This window comes from Chanos chanos, chromosome 14, assembly GCF_902362185.1.
Source record: "Chanos chanos chromosome 14, fChaCha1.1, whole genome shotgun sequence".
Taxonomy (NCBI): Eukaryota; Metazoa; Chordata; class Actinopteri; order Gonorynchiformes; family Chanidae; genus Chanos; species Chanos chanos.
The window spans coordinates 13,290,651-13,309,618 of NC_044508.1; the positions used below are offsets into that span (position 1 = coordinate 13,290,651).

At 41.3% G+C, this 18,968-nt stretch overlaps 1 protein-coding gene across 1 annotated transcript in view; it reads left to right on the top strand.

Moving 5' to 3' along the window:
• Positions 1-18,968, top strand: part of lpp (LIM domain containing preferred translocation partner in lipoma) — a 142,804-nt gene that overhangs the window by 70,750 nt on the left and 53,086 nt on the right. Inside the window, exon 6 of the mRNA XM_030791371.1 lies at positions 2,470-2,592. Coding sequence (XP_030647231.1) covers positions 2,470-2,592 — 123 coding nt within the window. The remainder of the gene's footprint in view (positions 1-2,469; positions 2,593-18,968) is intronic.

The window sequence follows — 18,968 nt, forward strand, 5'->3', positions numbered from 1 at the left end:
TGTATGTCTAATTATTTCGTGCAACAATTTTTTTTTTTTTTCCCAATTCAGGTTCTCTTTTCCCCCCAGTCAGGGTCTAATAAAAGTTTACACAGGAAGGAAGTGGTGAGAGTGAATGGGGATTTGCTTTTTTACGATTCTGTTTTGGAACTTTTTTGTCGTGTACGGATATAATGCACACTTAGCAAACTATATTTACTTATATTGATTCAGTGCTGACTTTTGCATTTGGGGTTTTTACATACATTTGCATGCTTTATGTGCAAATCAGTGGGTTTTCAGTGGGAGTAATGTAGCTGAGATATATCAGAGACAAACAGAATTAATCAGCATATTATTTTCAACTACGAAAAAAAAAAAAAAAAAGATATGGGGAAAGTCCCTGTCCCCTTCAATTATGTGTAAATAATTTAGCGAGAGAAAAAAAGTCCGTTGTCTCTTACCCAGGCTCACCCATACTAGTAACTCAAACCCTTTCCTTGTCTTACCATCATTCCTCACCAAATCAGAGAAATACTGTGATAAAACAGAGTCTTTGAAAAGGTCTCCTCACTGGAGCTGCTGAGATGTGTCTGGTGACAGAAAAAAAGGAGAAAAAGATTCATAGAAGAAGAGAAAATGAGAGAGAGAGAAAGAAAGAGACAGAGTGTACTTTAACAGACCTCAAATTTTAGAAGCGACCAAAAAAGAAAAAAAAAAAAGTTGAGGTGCCCCCTTTTGATGAAAAAAACAATATTCTGTCAGGGCCGGTGTCTCCAAGTCCTTTCACTCTCACATCTTCTTCTCTCTCTTCATCCTTCTTTTTCTTCTGCCCCTCAAATTTCAAGTTTATTTCAGCATGAAGTCCGTCTCAACGTAAGGTATCAGCAAGTTATTCGAATAGTTATGACCAGCAGGTGCGTGTCAATTTTAACGTGGGGACAAACAAATGAAATTATGTAAGCAGGCAAAAATAATGAAAGGAGTCCTTGAAATTAAGGACTGTGTCTGATTTCTTGATACAGGCATACAGAATATTCTAGAAGGCTAAAGCTCTGAATGAGAAGAACGTAGTACTCACTGGCTTTTTTTATTGTTATTTTTCCCCCAGTCTGACTGCATGGCGCAGATACAGTTTGTTCTGTACATCGTTTGATTATCTTTAGGACTCAACACACATGTCATACTGAAAACAAACAGAGGTGCTTTTCAGAAGAGCTAAGAGAGTTTTATGTAGATCAAATTAGATTAATTGATTGACTTAAATAAATCAGTGACATCAAACTATGAAGAGAAATGAACAACCTCCCCCTTCATGTTACGCTGTCATGAGATAACTATAAAAATACTGCACTCTGCTGAACTCCCCTCCATTCACCCTGGTGTTTTTATGTAAACTACTTTCATGCAGGTCATACCATTATAAACATTTTGTCTCCCAAACCTACCGGTATAAAAAGTCCTTAAGGCCGTCTCTTAATGTGAATACAGCACATGTTAAGTCCGGACCTTCTCCTTGAATCCTAGCTTAGCACAATTTAATAGTGTAGTTTAGCCATGAATGAATAAATGAATGAATGAGTGAGTGAATGAAGACCTCTGCTAAATCACTACATGCCATCCACTAACACTGTAACCCTTTCATCCACATCATTCTTTGTTGGGGTTTTTTTTTCCCTCTCGGTTGTGTTTTTCTTCTTTTGCAGAATTATCGCCACCTGTCATCAGAATTGCATTCAGTCCCATCATTCTTTGTTTGTAAACCACCAGTTTTCTCTCTTTTTTTGATTAATATGTGGTCAGCTTCGTTTTTTTTTTTTGTTGTTGTTAATTTAGTTACGCTTAACCCAATGCTGAGATGCTCTATGAACGTGTTTAGGGGCGTGTTTAGCTGAGACCTTCAGCTTTTTCTCCAGCAACAAAAGCTCGTTTTTCAAAAAAGGGGGTCTGAAGTCAAACAGTTGGGTGTGAGTTTTTTTTTTTTTTTTTTCTATTTTCAGAACAGGTGAACTCTGAGTGTTGGAAACACAAAGGAAGAGCATGCTTTTAGAGATAGCAAGATGAAGAGTGAAGAGAGATGAAATCATCAGATGAGCTGTCTTGTGTACTTTTTCCTTTTTGCTTTTTTTTATGACTTCATAGGTACGGTTGCTTTCTTCCCAGACATGTCTCTTGTGTTGATACCAGCATTCTCTTTCTGAGGACAGTTTAAATCCAAGGTGAAAAACATGCTCACAGGCATGTGAGGAATTCTAATGTTTTCTGAGACTAGAAAGGACTAAACATGAACTGAAAGTCATCCAATCATATGTGAGGAAGGAACGTGATGTCACAAAGGAAGAAAAAAAAACATCTGGAAAGACAGATCTTAGTTGGTGAAGAGGACACTGTTTTAACTGTTCTTTGTGTATGTCTGTGTTTATGTGTGTGTGTGTGTGTGTGTGTGTGCGCGCGTGCGTGTGTGCGTGCCCATGTGCATGTTTTATCCAGATGAAGGGGCCGACAAAGACTCTGGAAGAGCGGCGTTCCAGTTTGGATGCGGAGATTGATTCACTGACCAGTATTCTGGCAGACCTAGAGAGCAGCTCCCCATATAAGCCTCGTCCTCCACAGGTGGGCCAAACTCACATCACTGCCCGATTCTATTACTCTCTTCTTATTGTGTGTAACCACCAACAGCTGAAGCCATCTGAGCCACACTCAACTTTCTCTAGCCATCCACACCAAGGCCTTTTCATTCTTTACTAAAGACTTATTTTTAGCTTGTGAAAAGCCAGTAGGATGATTTAGTGTTTCATCAGGGTAATTGAGGCATACTGGTCATTAGTCTTATTTGTGATTTTACAAATGGAAAATAATATAAATGTGAAAGTGTGAAAGTATATATTAGCAAACAGGGCCTTAAATCATATTGATCATCCACATTGGTCTCAATTAAAGCAACAACTTAAGTGTCACCTGAGATTTTAAAAATATGCAACACTGTGTAAGTGTGACACAAGTCATTTCTCATTTTTGGAAAGTGTTATGAGTTTAAAATAAAGCGACCCATATCATTAATAGATAATAAATGAAGTTACAGCCACTGCTAAGTTTAGGCCTAGGGCACTTTACTAAATAGATTGACACACAATTCAATGTAGGCCAGCACATTGTGAATCAATGCCAGAGCATTTGGAACAGCCGTCTGTGCTAGCTGTTGAGGAAACAGATCACGGGTGAGATTTGCAGGAGGTCTCCTTGGTAAACACAGTCAAGGTCCTCAGGAGTCATAGTAGCAAATGTTGTGAAATGAATGGAGTTTTTTTTCTTCATGAACTGAGTGTTTTAGTTCCCCCCTGTTCCCTAGCGCAGTCTGTTTTCAGGGTTAGCTGGTTTCATTACAGTAGAGAATGACCTGGACTAGCTTCCACTGCTTCGGTAAACACCATTAAGGTGGATAGATACATAGAGGAATGTTTTACTAACCCCTAAGGCCAGTGGCAGCACAAACAAAAATACAGGGTGCGGAATCACAAGTACCATGTTTACAGTCAGACACCTCTTGTTCCTTCTTATCATCAACCTCATCAACAACAGCACCCCCACCTCCAAAATCAGCATCATCATCATCATCATCGTCGTCGTCATCGTCGTGACCACTACCCAAAGACATCCATGGTTATTTTCTCTCCCACGCCATCATTCAGATGTTTCGATAACTGCCCGGCTCTCTCAGCGGAACACGTAGACAGGATGAGGCAGCCGCTAAAACCCACTGATCAAAAATATTGAACACAGGGCTGGAAACTGAATTTTAGAATTGTCTGCAATTTTCACCTGCCTACTTTTCTTTACCGTTTTTCTAAAGAGGCATGACTGCACTGCCACAGCTGAGCCGGCCTTCCTCGCTAACTCGCTCAACTCGGTTATGCTCCCTGTCTCCAACGCTCTCCTGAAAACCACCCACCTAGCGAAAATGCAGCGTATTAACTAACAGTTGCTTTAAGGAGATATTAAAAGCATTATATTACTCATATTAAAAGACTTCACATCAAAAGAAGGATTATGGGGAACCTTTCCTGTAAACACCAAACATGAAACTCTACTAGTATTACTAGTAACCCAGCTAAAAATTCCAGAAGAATATTATGAGAGACAGAATTAGAGCCAGGAAAACCGGTTCATTTTATCTTACTACGTGTGGTTTGAATTTTGGAGATGGTAGTGATATTTTAGTCTGGAAGCCTGGGGGCCGAAGAAAGTTTTGTGTTACTTAATGCCATTTCCTCTATTTTTACTTGATGTAGTGCAACTCTAGCAGACTAGTGAAGATCTTTTTTTAGGAGCAACAATAAAATTTCCATGGCTTTTCTTTCATGCTAATAATGAAAGTGAGAAGGTTTGGTTTTAGATTCACATTCATAGCTGGGTATCCATAAATTGTCCAAAATTCATGTTACGATATAATTTGACAAGCTTACAGGAATTTGTTTCAATTCAATATATTTCTTGGTTGTTTTTTTTGTTTTTTTTTTTGCTTTGTTTTGTTTTGGGTTTTTTTTAGCTTGAAAAATACCATGATTTTTCATCAGCCATTTTTTTGTCGATTTCGATTACTGTTTTAATGAGACAATCATGGAACATCCCTGGAACATTCCTGCCGCTCCCGTTTCTCAGAAACCGTTTCTTAACCACGTCTCTTATCTCAGGGACCTTCACTGTTAACTGGGAAAGGCCCTGAGAGACATAGGTGAGATTTCAGTCTTCGTAACATCCCAAAATAGATCCATTCATAATTTCAGCGAAACTCCGTTTCGCGTTTCCCTTCCCCGTACAGGAGGTTCCCCTTAACTGTGGTTACGTCTGACAAAAGCCGTGAATAAAGGTCAGCAATTATTTTCAGTCGGCGTGTGTGTGCGTGTGTGTGTGTGTGTGTGTGTGTGTGTGTGTGTGTAGAAGAGCTGTTTGAGTGGCTTGACAGGGCTGTATTGTGCTCCTGTAGGCTAAGCCCTGACAGGGAGGTAAGAGCAGAGCTGTAGAGAGAACGAGAGTGCCGAACTGCTGGAAGGTCAGGTATCAGCCAGGAGTGGGTCTGCTTTTGTTTTGAGTCAGAAACGATGATCCACACCCCTGACATCTGCAAATGGAGGCAGGGTTAGCGATACGGCGCCTTGAGAAGAAACGTGTTTTTTTTGTTTGTTTGTTTTGTTTTGGGGGGTTTTTTTTGTCAGCAGGAGGAGGAGGAGGGGGGTGGTGGGGGAGCATACAGACAGATAAACAAACAAATAAACAAACCCTCTCTCTCTGTGTCTCTCTTTTTTACTCTTCTCCAAAGCTCATTTATTAAAGGCCGCGCTTCTCACAAACCTTTTGAAGTGGCAGGTAAACCATAACTAAATAAAATATAGAATAAGTGCATATCTTTGTAAAAGAATCCTTGTGAGTGGTACAAGTTCAGGGGAAAAAGGGATTCTGAAAGCTTTTGTCAGTAGGACGTGAAAAATTTATACACACCTGTGCAACCCTGGAGGAGAAAACACAGTATTAGTAGGTGAGCAGTCATGGCTGAGCAGCCATTCCTGTCGAGGTCAAACAGAAGGGCAGGCTAAGTGTCTCTCTTTTTGCTTAATCAGAAACATCTGCATAGAGATGTGTGTGTGTGTGTGTGTGTGTGTGTGTGTGTGTGTGTGTGTGTGTGTGTGTGTGTGTATAGACTTGCATATGTGTGTTTTTTATCAGTGCACAGAGATTCTGTACAGTTATCTGAGAACCCACATTTGTCTGACTCTACAAGATAGTGTAGTGAGAAATGTGGATAAAGTTGTATTTTTATTGCCTCAATAGATATGTCGTCTACGTTCTTCATCTCTAAAACTCTTCCTAGACGACAAAGGGAGGCTTCAAAAGAAAAAAAAAAAAAGAAATGCACTGTTGCATCTTTTTGTAATATTATAATGCATGCTTGTGTACTGGCTATAATCACATGGCTGTACAGAGAGCCATGGTTTAATTTTCAGTATTTGTTTGTTTTGCACAGTTACCAGCTTTTGAGTGCAGCAACGCCCCCCCCCCCCTCGCTCTCTGATAGAACACACACACACACACACACACACATACACACACACACACACACACACACACACACACACACACACACGTGTGTGCCAGCTGAAGCTGATTGTGGCTGATTAACTTGAGCTGACCTTTTTTCCCCATCCAGCTGCTCTTGGCCTCTGTTTTTTGCCTTTGAGATGCATTGTTTTTCAACGTGACGTTAGGCTTGTATAACGCACCAGGTTTCATAGCCCGGACCCAGTCACAGCTGCTCTGCCATAATCTTCCGCTCAGAGAAGCACAGAACAGCCTCGATTTTCAGCTCCCGCTCACTGAATTACAGCTGGGATTACAAAATCAATAGCCCACTCTCTGTGACCCCTGCCTGATTCTGAGGGACACAGACCCTCCTCCCCAGGTGATATTCGGGAGCTGGTGGGGGGGTGGGGGGGGGGGGGTGTTTTTTTTTTTTCCCTCCTCTAGGCCACCGCACTGGTCGGGAGCCCATTCACACAGTTGCCGCGACATGAAGTCAGCGCAGCGGCCAAACTCTGTAGGTTCAGAAACATCAAAGCAATTTTGTTTGCCTTAGTCAGTACTCTTCTATGGCTGAACAGGGAGAGAGTGACATGTCATTGTTACATAAGTCTCATTTGTTTTCATCCCAAACCCATCAGAGAGGCCTTTAAAAAAAAAAAAAAAAAAAAAAAAAGACTGACAGCCATTGCCAAGTTTGCAGTACTCTGTGTAGCTGGACTGTCTCTCATTTAATTGCATTGAATCAGACTTGGGTTTTTTTTTTTCTTTGTGCTGCGCTCCAGGAATGAGCAGGCCTGTACCCACATTCCAGAGTTCTAGCTGACTTCCTTGGCCTCTTAACTTTTTAAATTGCGCTTTCTTTTTGTGAAGGAGCTGACGTCGGACCACCGAACAACACGCACTTTGGAACCTTATGAAACTTTAAATGCTGATAACAATAAACATTTATTTGCATTCGGTGCTGCAGCAACGTTTGAATGCCGCTCTAACGTGAGTCAGCCAAACACCTCGTCTCATTAAGGTCTTTATGTTGAAGTGTCACAGGCTGTCAGTGTCAGTCGTTTATGTGTTGTTGTTTTTGTTTTTGTCATTTCTGGCTGTTAACGGTAATTTTTCCGTCACAAACTGGACAAGGAAGTCTACCAAATCAATCAGCGTGGACCTCAGCTGAGTGTTCATGAATGTGTAGTTCTGTTCTACTCAAATTTCTGAAGAGACACAGTTGAAATAGGCCATATAAGAGATCTAAAAAAAACCTAATTAAAAATAAGTAAATTAAAGAAGCAAAGATAAAAACCAAAAAAAAAAAAAAAAGACGTTTGGAACCGTAATGTGGGTTTTGAAAGGATTTTTTTTTTTTTGTAGAAACGGGCTGGTTGGTTAGTGTGTGTTTTAAAGCCGGGCTGTGTGGACCCAGCGTGTTCCTGCTCTTGCTCTGCGAAAGCGCAGCGATGACCTGTCCGAGTGAATCAGCTCTGTTTAGGCGTTGGTTAACGAGCATGCCCAGAGGAGTGTCAAAACAGAGTAATCGTCAAGCGTGGGCACTAAAGCTAGCATGGGGTGGGGGGGGGGGTATGATGGGCATGACCCCTCATTATCTGTCGAGCTCTTTGGTACGACCCCCCCCCCTCCCCCCACTGTCAAGATCATATATACCCTTACTCATACCACACATAGGTCAATGTACATGCACAAACACACACACATGTACACACACCAGCATTCTGCCTTGGGCTCCATTGCTGCAAGGAGTGAAGTGGTGTTTGTGTGCATGTGTGCTGGTGTATGTTTGAATACATATGTGGCTGGTAGTCTTTATGTGTAAGTGTGAGTGTGTGTGTGTCTGTATGTGCCCTTCCTTGTACCACAACACCAAAAAACACAAAAGTTTCTCTCAGTTTAGAGAGAATTCTTATCTCCTGAGTCTCAAGTTCACTGCCCATTTAAAATCCCATACAGATCAAGATTAAGTTGACCTCTTTCAGGACAACCTGTAATACCATGGCAACAATGGTTTGTGTGTTTAATTAAGGACGAAAACACAGAGAAACACAATGGGGTGGCATTAGGAATACTTACCCAAAAGAGACCACTAACAGACCACTAACAATGACTCCTGCTGCTCTTCCTGTGGTCATATTAAGAGACCTAACAATAACAAAATTCTCCTTGAGGTCAGTAGTTCAGGACCTTTCATCCCTGATACACTTAAGTAGACAAATTACATCAAAGTGCTGAGTAGGCGCCTACTTCTATTAGGAGATTGACTTGTTAGCGCAAGCCCATTTTTGACTTGTTCACTGGGGCGTGTGGACCGGCTCTCTGGTTGTCCTTTAGCTTTAGCGTTCAGTTCCTCAAAGAACGATGATGCTTTCTGAATGGCAGGCTCCAAATATGACGCACAGACAAGTTTTATTTTACTTTTGCGCTCTCTCAGTCTCTAATGTTGTTTAGCTGATTAGTGTTTGGAGTTTGAAATTTAATTAACTTGTAAAATAGTTTGTGTGTTGGAGAAGGGTTAATTGCTGACCCCCTGTCTTTGTGGTTGTCAGTACAGCTGTCCATGAAACTTGTCCCTGAGGGTGTTGGAAGAATTTCATTTATTGCACATGGTAATTATTGTTAAGTTAAAGTTATAACCTTTTTTGTGTTTTTCATCGTTCGGTGAGAAAGAATAAATTCAAGAGTTTCAAATCTATTGGCTTATGTCAAGGTGCCATCTCATCATCGCACAGACAGCATTGGCACACGCACACACACACACACACACACACAAACGCATGCACACATAGTGCACACACACATACACACACACACACACACACACACAAGTGCATGCACACATAGTGCACACACACACACACACACACACACACACACACACACACACACATAGTTAGGCTTAGCGACCCAACACTGTTTGCCAAAATGTGAAAATGTGTGGGCAGAGAATGAAGGAGTGAAATAAAAGATTGTTCCAGAAGAGAGAGAGGGTACGTGCACAGATGAAGGTTCCCCACTCACTTCTCATTTATCTGAATGCCACTAATTTCTCTTGCCCTGCTGGTGGGGTCAGGTCAATCACGTGCTGTGCTTGCAGGATTTTTATAGTCTATTGATTTTGGGTGAGAGGAGAGCTCTGAAGTAGGTAATCATCTGTATGATAGACTTTGAAAGTGTACAAACATCTTACTGAAGCAAAGGCATTTACAAACCATGACTACATTTGAAATTCTGGCTCTGAGGCATGAAAAGTGATTTGGCTGGACAGTGCCACAACACACCTTGAAGCATGTTTTTTTGTGTGTTGTTAGTGTTTTGGACAATGAGTAAATGGGTTTGGATATTTTGAGATGTTCTCATACTAATTCTCTCACTGCCATCTATTTCCTGGATTTGACTGAATTAGATGAACATTTATGTAAGCCAGAATGGTATTTGGTAGTGTTTGTTATATGGTTCTATATGCTAATAAGCACAACAAGGCATTGCTGTGGATAGAACAGTAGTCTGGGCAAATGGCTTTGACATTAGTTAGCTAAGTTTTTTTTTTTTTTTTTTTTTTACTGCTGATCATAAAGAACTTCACCTTGGCTCTCTGGCTGACCTCTTTTGTCCTCTGACGTCTTGATCCCTCCCCTTCGCATTTTTAAAAATTAACTGTAAATGGGAAGTTAAAAAGCTTTTACGTGCCTTTATGTTTGATCTGTGCCCTTGGAGACACTTGCATACCGTATTCTGAATGAAATATAGATGACCTCTCTTCCTCCCACGTAACCAGGCGAATTTACAGTGTTTGCCCAACACTCTGGTTTGCAGTCCGGTTATAACACAGTAGACGACAGAGAGAGAGAGAGAGAGAGAGAGAGAGAGAGATGAAAGTGCACAGCCTGGAGTAGATTCATCTGGAAAAAAGGCGTTCCTTCGTCACCCCTCTCCCTGAGGGTTGCTGCCCGTGGACCCTGAGGGCGGAGTCTCAGCGGTAACCGTCAGTCTTCCGGCTCAATTAGTGCCGCGTTTTAAAAGCCCTTTTCTCGCTTTCTGTTTGCTCAACCAGCGAAGGGCATGAACTCTGCATTTGTTAATATAGTTCAGATGACAATGAAGAGGTCATTTGCTACTTTTGTGTCAGTACGATAGAAGGCATCAGCCCATATATATGCCGTGTTTATGCAACAGTGTATTGTTTTTACAAGATATTGTTTATTGAACATTGTTGCTATACTGGCATGCACTTTTTAACTTTCCAACATTCAGTCCGTCCTCTCGTAATCGTCGTGCCCTGCACTCCAAATGTGCTGCTTGATTTTTCGGAAGACTTTTAAAGGCCTGTTGCTCTACTGCAAGGAGCTGATGAGTCACTTTACTCTTAAGTGGTAACATTTATACCTCAATGTTTGCGAGGCATTTTGCAAAACCGTTTGCCTGAGCCACAAAGTATGTCTCTTGTCGCTTTTAAAAAAGATGTTAAGAGGCCATATCTGTTAAGTCTTCACAACTCCTTCATCTAGCTTTTCCCTTTTATAAAATGTCACTTTTTTTTTTTTGCTCTCTTTTCTACTTCTCTATATACAAATATGTGTTTTAAAGTGTTGCTAAGTGACATGTTTGTTTATTTATTTGTTTATTTATTTTGTTCAGACTAAATACGTCAACATCTCCCGTGTGTCTTGCGATCCTCGAATCGTACCACGACACTCCTCAGATCTTTAGTTCTGGTCAATAACAAACGCAAGCTGAACATACCAAGACATCTGCTACGCTTCATGAAGGCACTTTGTGTGTATGTATGTGTTACGAATTTGAAATGCAGATCACACCAGTGTCTCCAGAGTGGTGTGCTCTGATGGTTTCTCAGACAGACTGAGAGTTTTTTCCATCACTAAACGTTCACAGGGTCAGGCCTCGGGAGTCGGGCGTTTACATGCCTGTTTGGCCATGATTACCAGTATGGGAGAGAATAAAATATAAATGAGTTTTACGCTACGCAAAAGCATTGCATACGTTAACAAGCGAGAACGAATGAATGTGAGAGTTAGAACCATTAAAAGAAAAAAAAAAAATCAGTTCCCAATTCCATCTTACAATAGCAGCTCCCGACCACACTGGTTTTTTTTCCAACTGTTCCAAGTGTTTTGTGCGGTTGTTTACTGATATCACGTGTGATGGGTGATGTGCGTATAGATTGGCAACCGGACAAGGGGCTGGGCAATCTTCTCTCTGTCTACCTTGCCCAAAACCGTATTAAATAATGCACGGCACAAGGCGAGAAAGGTGACAGACAGGGTCACATGACAGGATCAAATAGAGAAGGAAGTGTGTGACACAGTTATACACACACACACACACACACACACGCACACACACACATACATGTCAGGCATCTCTTTGTCACCAGAGTAGAGCTGCTCAGGTGTCTGCAGGTGTAATGAGAGATGGAGTTGGCAAAGGTGTCACAGGTAAAGGTGTCACAGGTAAAGGTGTCACAGTCGGGATTTGAGCCACAGAGAATTTTATCCATTAGCTATCAAACGCAGTGAGGTGCCAGCCTTATCACTTGACTGTCTCCTTCTCTTTTACACTCACGCACGCACACACACACACACACACGCACAAACACACACACAAAGTGACTAGCTCTCTCCAGTCTCCAAGCTGTGACTGTATCGTGTGGTTACCAAACTGTGACTAAGTAATCAATGTCCATCTGTTAAACAGGACACATTCACAAAAAGTCATTGAAGTCCCTTTGATGGAACATTCTGAGAGAAACAGTGCTCTTTTTTACTCCTCCCTTGTTCCTAATTTGGGGGTTGTTTGAGAGTTGTAATTAAGGAATCCATTCAGAGACTCTGTTGTTGGAGAACTTGGGAAATGTCCTTTCTCTGAAAGCTCTCTCTGTGGTCTTCACCTCCATCATCCCGTTTTAGTACACCACCAGTCCAAGCCTCATTCAGTAATTAAGTGAGACAATACGTGTGTGTGTGTGTGTGTGTGTGTATGTGTGTATGTGGCAACATCCAACTGTGAGACCAGTTGGCAAACACAAGTGCTATTTATCAGTGTTAAAGCAAGATTTACCATAACTAAACAATTGGCATAATATGGTGCGGATAAATTGGGTAAAAGAACATCAGTACGTACATTCTGCTTAAACGCTTATTAAATGTGAATTTCAAAGCGCTGCATTTCCAATTTGCCTTGATATTCAACTTGAATCGCCTGACAGAATCCATATCTCAAACAATGCAGGCTACATGCATCCACTTTTTCATACAAACAAAGGTCGTTGCAAGTGTAAACATTTTTGTCCCATCTGTCATGTATGTATATGTGATTTTGCCCTTCAGGGATGGTGCGATAGGTCACTTTCAGGGCACGTTTACCTGTCTTGGAGGGTCTCTTTGCTCTTATGTAAATATTTAAGTGTTTTGTGTTGTAAATGCACAAGTCTATGTCGTTTGATGTGTTTCGCTATGTCGTCGGTCTCAGGTGGTTGCGTTTCTGAGAAGCGGCTTACAGTTAAAACAACATTCACGTTGCGTAAATTGTGACGTGTAGACGCAGAAGTAACGAGGTATGAGATTTTACCATATGTAAACGTTTGAATGCATAGCAGAGTTCGTGACTGCGTATATAGCAAACCGCTATGAATTACTTTAAAATCTTTTAAGAAGTATTTTTTAAAGAACTTCCAAATCTTCTTGAAGCTGTAGAAGGTCACGAAATAAACGTTTACACGAGTCCTCTGTCTTTTTTATTTTATTCAATCCATTTGTGCTTATCTCTCAGTATAGCGGAAAGGTATCGTCACCTCCGCTGCCGTGCCTGAAACATAATCCCGTTGTCCGGGTCCGACAAGGGATCAATTTCACATTACTGCGCATCAGCCGGCGGGGGAAAAAGTGACAGAAGTTATTAGTTTGCCCGGTAAATAGAGTCGACTAGAATAAATATTTATGAAGATAATTTGATTAAGTCTTTCTGAGTGCCTCAAATCCCCCAGCCAGTGTGGGGAGTGGAACACAGAATGAAAAGAAGTGTGTGATGGAGAACCTCCACGGTCCTCTCACAGAGAACCGTGTGACGGGGTTTTGTAGCCTCCTCCTGCGTTTTATAATGTGGAGTTACACTGGCGCAACGTAAACGTAAAAATGTGACTTTAAATGTAAAAGCTGTCGTTTTAAGGAGTTTTCGGGAGACGCGGGCGTAACATAGCTGAGAGAAAGTCAGTTAAAAATAAAGACAAATGAAATGCTAAATATAAGAAATGAGGGGGCCAAAAATGGTGGCACCAGATAGAACAACCAGTATCGCACCTGTTTTCTTGTTGGCGTTAAAACATGCCATTAGTCACATGAAAATGAGAAAAGAAGATATTGTAGGCTGAATCTCTCTGGTTGATGATAAGTTTTATTGCTGTGCGGATCAGCTATTTTTCATTACACCTGTCCCATCGCAAAACAGATGGATGTTCCTGACCCCATATGATTCAGACGTTCTATTTATGATTTCCAGTCAGTTTTAACACTAATGAAAACGAAGAACTTCAATTATGGCAGATTTCTAGCCGAAAAAATCCTTTGTCGTAAAAAATGATCAAGAGTACTCCAATTATTAGTAGTGTTCAAAAATGATCAATAGTGTTCAAAAATAATCAATAATCAAAATATCCATAAACCTGTGTCTTAGTGTTCAAAAATGTAGTTAATTATAGATAATTTTACCATGGTCATTAACCATGTTTGCCATGTTTTCACCGTGTTTGCTGCACAGTGAACTTGAGGCCTTAGTGATTTATGTGCACTGAGATAAACTAGTCTGTAATATACAGTGTTGAAGTGGTGGTAACACTAGAGAGTAGGTCCAAAATCACTGTGTGTCACAGTGGCATGAACCTCCGTAAATCATAAAGATCAACCAAGCAGCCCAACAAACTATGTCAGAAGAAGGCTAATGAATGCAGTAGGGCACATAAGCACAACTGGTATCTGGTCTTCTAATGACTTATACTGATTTAAGCTGAAATGAAATCAAAGGGTGAATGCATTATGGGATATCAGACACAGAAATGAAAGAGCTGGTTAGAGGTAAACACAGCTGAGGACTATGAAAGAGGTTTCCCAGTTAGTTCAGGCTGGACCTGCACTTCCAGCCAGCAGAGAAGTAATAGTACATAGCCAGACAGAACTGTGAGTCTGTGGGAGCCTGTGTGTGTTTGTGTGTGAGTGTGTGTGTGTGTGTGTGTGTGTGTGTGTGTGTGTGTGTGTGTGTGTGTGTGTGTGTGTGTGAGCATGCACATGTCAGCATGTGTGCGTTCACTTTGCAGGCTGCTTGGCATTATCACCATATCTGGGAGGTTAGATATCAGTGTATTTGCTCCCATGCCAAAAGGCAAATTCATTGCCTGGTACTTAATGCCTGTCTGTATCCATGCCACTGCAGGATATCACAGCTGCCTGGCAACCATGCCCTTTTAATGCCCCCTAAAAGGGCCATGTCCTATAGCGCTGTTTTTTTTTTTTTCTTCCTTTTTTTATAGTATGGATTTATTGCCTCATCTGTCTGTCTGTCTATCTGTGTGTGTGTGTGTGTGTGTGTGTGTGCGCGCGCGTGCGTAAAGATATGTGTTCTTCACTTGAGTTTGTTAGTCAACCCTTTGATCACTGCAGGCCCTTGGTCTTTAGCTTGTATTGTATGTTTGTTTTGAGGTTTCACTTGTCTCTGTGATAGACAACAGCACTAGAGAGAGGGAGATGGTAGAAGGAAAGAGAGGGAGAGATGTACGTTGCCAGAGAGCCTAGGGCGGCTGTTGACCTTAGGGTCATGAAGGCAGCAGGTTCTGAGTTTTGACAGGAGCAGCGAACTGTGTTGAGAGGAGTATGGCCCCAGGCTGTCCATGTGTTCCGTCAACACTCGTTAGTCTAATAAATAGCATAGGATCCCCTCTGTGTCTGTCACAGAGAGGCTCAGCCAATGACAGAATCTTGTTTGAGTCAAGAAACCGTTTTCACTGTCACTGGAACCTTCCTTGGTTCATTCTTCTTTTTTTTTACCTCGTTGTAGCAACGCTTAAAGGCTGTTGTCATTCGCTGTCACCATGTGTTAACCCTGCTGACCCCGCCCCTCAAGGGGATAAAGGATAGTACTGATAGGCTGCTCTAGTGTCTGATGAATTATTGAGGGATTTTTTTTTTTTTTTTTTTTTAAACTGAATGTGACCTGGATGTGCAGAACGAGCTCAGGAGGGCATGATGGTCCCAGTGAAGTGCACACTGCAAAACTACACTGTCAGGAAAGTTAGGGAAAGGGCCCACAAAAAAATGTAGGAAATTTAGAAATGTCCACAAATCGACTATCGACGTCTGGCAAACCATGTATTTATATTGCCTACGAGCGGAGATTGCACAAACGCAAAACCGTCACCCATAGCTGAGTAAAGCTCAGTAAGTATGAAAAGCTTATTACTGCACGTCATATCAATGACAATACCCATCCACCCCAAAGGACTGCTTTTACAGTGTGTTGCATACAGTGTGTTGCATAAGTACGAAGTGGAAGGTTGAGTCACCCAAACGTGCATCGCTGTTGTTCATCACCGTTTGAAAAGTTCACCACGCTCTTGGCTAAGAAGCGTCGCGAAGGTTAACACTTTCTGGGGCCTCGTCGAGTTGACGTTTTTTTTGCATATGCGCGAAAGGCGCAACGTTTTGCGGTGAGGTTCTCTGGGCCTGCGTTTCACTTCTTGCAGAGTCTCTCACATTTCCACACCATGAGGAATTCACACTTTTCAAGGTATCTTTCACTCTGTAGAAGACTCTCTGTCGTTGACTCATCACAGATATTGACAAGAATCTGCAGAATTTCAAGGACCGTTGGTGGAGTAATGCAGATGTGCCAGAAACATTTTTTTATGTATTGATGGAAACGGAAGAGATTGAACGAGGGATAATTCCATAATCATAACAGTGTATAAAATAATGCTTCATATCTCTAATTCATCCATTCCGATGATTATATGTCATTTCGTAATAGCAAGTCAGAATAAAATGTAAACATAAACAAACACACAAAAAAAATCCTGTCTTTGCTAATATAGCTAAAATGCGATGGCATTGTATTTATGTTTCTGTGTATTATTTGTCAGATAAGCAGATGGTATATATGGTCAGCAAAGTCTAAATACATCCAAATAAATGGATGGTAGTTAAAAAAAATGCAATTTCGATTTTTGCGTTATGCAACCCCTTTCTTTTAGTGCTTTGTTCTATGCATTAGACATCTATATTTGCTCTATTCCAGTGCAAATACTTTGTTTGATGCCTTTACTATGCCAAATAAGTGGATTTTTTTTTCAGTAAATCAGTGAAGTGGACTCATGTTCTGGCCCAGGTCTTAGTGTGATTTGGTGTTTAAGGTAGTAGTGCATTCAGATCTTACCCTCTGTTTTTGCTTTGGTTTGCCACTTTTGATATCTCTATATTTCTGTCAGTGACACACTCGGTTTATTGCCTGTGAAAAACTCAGAGATAGCTATTAGCTATTTTCAGAGCGAGAGATAATAAAAGAAAAAAAAAAGAACATGAAAGGTTTCAGAATGGAATTTCACTTTAGCAAGAAAAACAAACACTCAGTCAAACTCTCGTCTGTTTGGAAGCCCCTCTCTGAAGAATCTCTTTGATGGACGCCATGGTGATTATAGCCATTGTGTTTGAGTCACAATTTATAGGCTCTTCGTAATACCTTGACTTTCCTTATCTGATTCAAAAGGATGCCTTTATTTGAAAATGAAAACGGTGACAGATTCAGATCAATTTGCAACTCTCTGTATGAACACATCAAAGTATCTATAATGTCAGCACTCAGTTTCATTTTCTTGCATAGCCTTTTGCTTCCCAGACAGACTCAATCGTTTTAACTGCCAATTAATTTGGCTCTGATTTTCAGAGGCCTCTGGTAAATTAAGCATAAAATGCTATGAATGCGAACAGGTACATGCTGACCCGGTGAGACATTTAAACATTGCTGTGTGTCACACGTATAGACGCTGCTCTCTTCTCTCTGTTGCCAGAGATTATCCAGATTTAGTGTGAACTCAAAACAAACAAAATGTAGATCTCCTGCCCTCAGAGTTTCTTGATCAGCATTACAAAATCTCATTAACTTTCAGATCGTTCTAGCAAAAGCATTTTGCCATCATTTGTTAATGTGTCCATCAGGGACTGTTTCACCACTGACGTAATTTCTTTTGTTGTTCAAGTAATGAACAAAGCTCTGATTAGATTGACTGGGACTTTGGGCGAAGTGCTGTATTATCACTGATGGGGAGGGAAACCATCCCCACTAGATACGCGGAGAGTGAAAATTTCACCATCCCAATCTAATGTGTTTTATCTGCACTTGTGAGATAGTTGAAAACAGCTGGAGGTCCCTTCGCATTTTCAGGGAGACATCTTTAATCATATTTTAATGTACGTTATCTGGGACTATTTTAAGTGGAGCGCCGATACACTGAAATGCGCGAGGGGTGCGTCACAAGAGCGAGGGGAGGGTTGGAGGGGGAAAAGGAGGGGAGTGAAGGGGGTGAGGAGATGTTTTTGATGCAGAAAGAAGTAGATAGTCCCATTACCCCCGCAACCGTTGTGCCCGATTGCGCTTTATTGCATGAGAAAGCATCGCTGAGAAGCCACTCAGAACAAAGACAATTATCGTGTCCCGTCGTCTCTTCCTACATAATACTGGCCGACTGGAGCTGATGAAACTTATCAAGGTTGTATGAACTCGCCAACAAAGTTGCTCTAAAAGAATTATCAACTGCCCCCCCCCCCCCCCCCAACCACCACCACCACCAGAAAAAAAAAAAAAAGTTGAGGTGGTGGAAAGTGAAGGGAGACTAGCCATATTCAGGATTTAAAATAAACAGCAAACATAGACTTCCCTTTGAAGGAAGAAGAGAAGAAGTTTCTCTTTTCTTTTTGTGAAGGGGGTTTCCCCTCCGCCGTGTAAAAAGTACGGCTCCCACCCCATTGCGGTTTGAAATGCTAAGTTAACAGATTTGCTCAAGCCCCCAAGCCTAGCACGGTCTTCCCTAATCTATTCTAATGTGTCAGAAAGCCTTTCTGAGGAGGCTCTGAGAAATTTCACACTGAAGTTGTTTGCAAAGTCAGTCTGAATTAAGAGTTTTAGAGAAAACTTTTTTTTTTTTTCCTTTCAGCGGAGAGAACGAGAGTGAGCGAGAAAGAGAGACAGAGACAGAGAGAGAGAGCGAGAGAGAGAGAGAGAGAGAAAGAGGGAGAAGAGATGGGCACATGCATGTGCTCTCTCAAAGTGCTTTCTTGCTTTCTCTCAAATGCAGGGGCTTGTACAGTCATCAAGGTTCCTCTCCTCAGTAATTTTCACTTGCAAGAGGCTTTTAGAAAAGACACTTTTTTAAAAAAAAACTGCCATCTGTTACTTCCATGGGGAGTTAGAGAGCTGGGGCCAAGTTTACTAACATGAGGCGGGCTGGATGTAAGACTCTAAACCCTGAAGCAAAGTAGGGCCGCACAATACTTATACGCCAGGGCTCTGGAGGCTATGATTGTTAGTGGTCTAAACTACTAAATGCTTTTATTCACACACACCACAGTACAGGAATATCTTTATTTTACCGTGAGTAGACGTCAACCTCACAAACCTCGTGACCCCAAATGCATTTAGTGACGAAGGCTAAGAAAAAAAAAATGCTCATTTTAAAAATGACGTTTCAAATGGTGAAGCGTAAGTTCCTGTGTTTGTCCTTTGATATGGAAGAGTTCCTGTATGGTCCATGCCCTGGAAAGACAGTGTGTGTGTGTGTGTGTGTGTGTGTGATGTGTTTTTTATCCTGTTGGTTATATAAATAATGCTAGTTCACTTCAGTTGTGTGTACCCAT